Here is a 4,600-nt window from a genome sequence, read left to right on the forward strand (position 1 = left end):
TGCTGTCCAAAATGAGTTCTCTCTGATTACAAAAGAATGAAGCACTGTTTTCCATTTTCATGGCAAAATGGTCCTATTTTATTTTTCAGTTTGGGGAGAAAACAACATAACCTTGTTTAGAAGGTTTTCTAGAGAAAAGAAGCAGCTATTACTTCCCACATTATGCTATCTTAATGGCTTTTGTGCCAGGGACTGAGGGAGGAAGGCAGGCAGTCATATACAACCTCATAATTGTAAAACTGTTACTCGGATTTTCCTCTTCTTTCCAGTCCTGATCCTTGATCCCCCACACTAGCATATGAGACCTGAATTTCATTTCTGTCCCTTGATTAAATGGGTGTTTCTCTTCTTTGGACTCAAAATTATTGAAGTAGAATATTGTAGGATGATCTATACAAAACCACTTCTCACAAATTGTCGTTCCAGATATTTACAGTGTCCTTGACAAAAGCTGGTTTTACGGAGATCTCTGTTAGGTATGCCTAAAGTTGTGTTGATATGAATGATGATTTCCTTGCACAAACACAAGAAGCGTGAGTGGTGGTGGCATGGAAGATGTAAATTAAACCTTTGGAAAGCTATACAAAACTGAGGCATTGGCTTTCTTTCCTGAGGACCCACCAAAGAGCAGCTGGGAGGAGGTAAGAAACTCTCAACTTGAAAAGAAATGTGATCTGGGGAAGACCCGAAACTTAGTGTCATCCTTGACAGTTTCACGGCAATTGTGTTGGGTTTCACTTGACCATACCAGCAGTGTAATTACATGTTACCTATCCAGCTCCCACCCCCCGCCTCATATAAAAGGAAAAGGTCCAAGGTGAAAAGTAGTTTTTCTTTCCTGTGGTAGCTGTGGTGTTTTTCAAAGGACAGTTAACAGGTTTGGAAGTGGCTATATTAAATTATTCCAGGTCATAGTTTAAGAGAAGTAGAAAATGGTTATTTGAAGAGTTTGGCTTATTTGGAAGTTACATGATGGGTCTCCAAATAGGCTACCTCTCAAATCAAATCAATGCAAAATGCACAGAAAAGTCAATCACATCCTAACCCAGGACAGCTACTTCATTGTTCACATGTTAATTCTTTGATTAGTCTTATGTTCTATATTTCTAAATCTTCAGCCAGTTAGTGGGCTGATCCCTAGATATATAGATAACTTGTTCATTTTCCAGATGACTGACCCAAGATTTGTTAATCTTGACCCTGTTCAAGATTAATAAATATAATCAAAATAAGGTATTTCAGTCTGTTAGCTGAGAGGCATTTGGCTTTTTGAAGCTAAGAGCCAAGAGTGAGATTATATGTGAAAGGTTTGCAGGATCAGTTATTAAAAGGTTATAGGCTAGAGAAGTTTTTTGCTGATTAAGTGCAAAACTGGAGAGAAACAAGGGCATCCTGGGAGTTTCAAGTGCAGCATACAACAATCCCTTGCAGACAGTTGTTTCAGAGGCGTGCAGTCTGAAAAATTTGCTGACAGAAGATAGTATCAGGGAAATAACTAAAAGGATGCAGCCTTTATAACTAACTAGTTCGAATGCATAACTGGTCTACCATGGTCAGTGTGCTTTTCCATGTAAATTAAGTAGACTGTACCAGAGGGATTGGATTCCTCCCCAGACTTGACTAGATGGTCTCAGTGGCAGTGGGAAGAAGGCCATGTGATACCTTGCTGCTGTGACTTCTGTTTACATCCATCTTCTCAATTGTGGAGCTCTTCTAACAATCACAACACTCTGCTTGGAAAAAAATCTCTGAAAAGGCAATGAAATCAGGAAGGGGCTCTAAGCTCCATCATGCAGTTTTTGTAATAGCTGTTAATCTAGTTCAAGTATATTAAACCTTGAAATAAAAATTATAAAATATGTACTTAAGTGCATCTCCTACATAAGTATTTTGATATGAGACTGCCCCTAAAAAATGCCATTTATGGGCGTATTGCCTTCTGCTGAAGAGTTCTCGTTCTCAGGCAGCAGCAGCAGCAGACGTGCCAACTTCTGCTAATAATTGCATTAGTAAAGACAAAGTAAATAAGTAAGAATTTCCTGGAGAAGGACGTTAGGAGGAAGTAGGAGACTAGATTAACTTCTTACATGAAGGTGGGTGAGTTATTTAAAGAATTCAAGTAACAAGAAAGAGAGATGTCTTAGAGAATGCAGACAGATACTATAAAAACAGTGCCTATGAAAGGTGACAAAATCCAATGACTTTAGAAAGAGAAAGCAGGACTGCTGTACAGCCGTCCTCTCTGTGCACAGACAGGGAAGGTGGATACACGAACTGGCAGACAAAGTGAAAGAAGCTTATAAGGACAATGAAATTTGACAGGCGAGAATGAAAGGAAGGTACATCTAATATTAGTGTGTGTTTAACTATTTCTCTCTCATTAAGAAAATAACCAGTTCAGAAAATGGTCATAGTTAACTTACAGCAATTAACAGTGGTGCAGTACCATCTAAGACTGCACAGTCAGCATTGCCAGCACACACTTAATTAAGGGCTTTGAATGAATGTTTGGCTAGGGCCTAAATCTACAGCAGAAATTTCCAAATATCCTTTTTCCCTAGTGGGCAGCTTGTTTGGGAGTGTTTTAGAAGGACAGCAATTCAACACTTCATGTACTTCTGTCCTGAAACGTCTTGGTGAATTTGTTTCCAACTGCTTGGTTAAATGGCCCCAGAAACCTTTACACCTGTATTGTGTGGTCTACAAGTGCTGATCATAGATGGGGGCCTCATTATACAAGGAACTGACATCATGTCAAGACTTGAGCACATCAGTCTGGACTCCCAGACATCTGAAAATGAGGCATTGTGATTTCTACTGTGTTTAAGTTCCCTTTCCTGACCAACATTGCACTTCGGACATGTTATGAGCAAAATAATAACTCCACGTGCCTTCTTTCTATGCTTCAAGTTGGCTTGAGCTTCACTGCAGCCACCTGCATCTGCAAATATGGCACTGCCTTTGCTAGCACTCTCTCAGAGCAAAGAAGAACAGATTTAGATGTTTGGGGTTTTTTTATATCTGTTCCCCCAGTCTTTTCCCTAGATCTTCTATCTGTATGTTCTGGATCTCTGTTTTTCTGCTACAGGGGCTTAAGCCAAGAGAAGACCCAAATGAAGTAATCAGTCTCCTCTGTGCCTCAGTCAAAAGACCCCTTGTCCCTCGGTGTTGCCTTAAAGGATCCCTGCAGGTGACTCAACCACCACAAAAAAGGCATCCCTTTCTTACTGCCTCTGCCTACCCAAGTGCATGCCATTAAATTGTGGGCCCTACAGCAGGTCTAGATCATGCTCCACAGCTAAGCAGTAAGTAACTAAAGCTTCAAGTGTCCTGCTAACAGTGTCACCCAAGTATAATCCAGGCCCTGACTCAAATTGACAAGGACAGGTTGGCCTCTGGAATAATCTCTTTAAATAGCAGCAGCCACCTCTCTCGAAGGCACTTCCCTCCCCCAGCCAGCGCTGGGGACCGGCTTACAGCACTGCTGCCCGCTGTTTCCCACCGGGCATTGCAGGGCTGGCACTGCTCACAGGCAAGCGTGTCCCCTGCCCGCAGCCTTCCAGCTTTGCTTCGCACCAGGAACTGCAATGAATTTTGCAGCACAGTTTCTCTACTCGAGGGTGCTAAAAAACAGAACTCCCAGGGACCGCTCCAGGGAAGATGAAGAGTACGACCCTTTCTGGCAAAGGTTGGAGAACATTGCTGTCTGACTTAGAGCTAGAGTGCTCCTTTCTCCCCCTCAGGGGTCATGATCAGCCCTCGGGGTCCACCCAGACCCATGGACATGACAACCCCTGGACCCCTCCTGCCTCCCTATGGTGCCGTAGTTGGAGTTTTGCTTCACCTCGTTGTTTATTTAGTCGCTGTGCTGTATAGGTAATGCTCTCTTTTTCCTTTCTTTTTTTTCTTGAAAAAAAGAAATTGTAGTTTTCCAGTATTTGTCAGGGTTCTGTGGGTCTGAGTTGCTCTTGGAGTCATCCACTAGAAGCAGTGGAGATTTGAATACTTTAAGCCCATGGAATTCACTTTTTTTATTTCTACATTAGTATGCCATTAGAGATAACTCTAAACAAGCCGATGGACTGCTCAAAACTTATCTTGGGATAGCCTGCATCATATCCTGTTATTACAGGTGTTCTGCAGTTGTCTTTGTTATGGTGCTTATTGTCTTCCTGAATTCCTCTTTTCAGGCTTGGATGGTGCAGATTGAATTTAGCAGATGCCTAGTGCCCTTGCATAGCACCAGATGGGAGGGTGCACCCATATGGCATGGTTGTGTCTGCACAACCTTGCTTTTAACCTTTTCCATGGTTGTTTTCTCCCCCAATTCTATTATCTGGGCACTGCTTGCAAGATCACAGCCTGGTGTTACCAGATGTGGTATAAACAAGGTGCAATTCTCATTTTGTGCATCCTGCCAGTAGTTGCAGATGTTGGTAATCAGTGTGCTTAATGCTGTTAATAAACCCTCATGGAACACCAAAGGGGAAGACAAATCCCAGTTCTCCATTGAAAAAATGACTTGCCCAAAGTCACACGATGTGACGTGTTCTGCAGCAAACTGAGAAATCTTAAGCCACTCTTTTCATCTCAGGACCAC

At 42.2% G+C, this 4,600-nt stretch overlaps 1 protein-coding gene across 1 annotated transcript in view; it reads left to right on the forward strand.

Moving 5' to 3' along the window:
- Positions 1 to 3,525: 3,525 nt before the first annotated feature.
- LOC104411169 (threonine dehydratase biosynthetic, chloroplastic-like) overlaps positions 3,526 to 4,600 on the forward strand; it is a 28,624-nt gene continuing 27,549 nt past the window's right edge. The window contains exon 1 of the mRNA XM_010021525.1: positions 3,526 to 3,688. Coding sequence (XP_010019827.1) covers positions 3,588 to 3,688 — 101 coding nt within the window. The 5' untranslated portion in view covers positions 3,526 to 3,587. The remainder of the gene's footprint in view (positions 3,689 to 4,600) is intronic.

The sequence above is a fragment of the Nestor notabilis genome, unplaced genomic scaffold (genome assembly GCF_000696875.1).
Source record: "Nestor notabilis isolate BGI_N333 unplaced genomic scaffold, ASM69687v1 scaffold23739, whole genome shotgun sequence".
NCBI classification, from domain to species: domain Eukaryota; kingdom Metazoa; phylum Chordata; class Aves; order Psittaciformes; family Psittacidae; genus Nestor; species Nestor notabilis.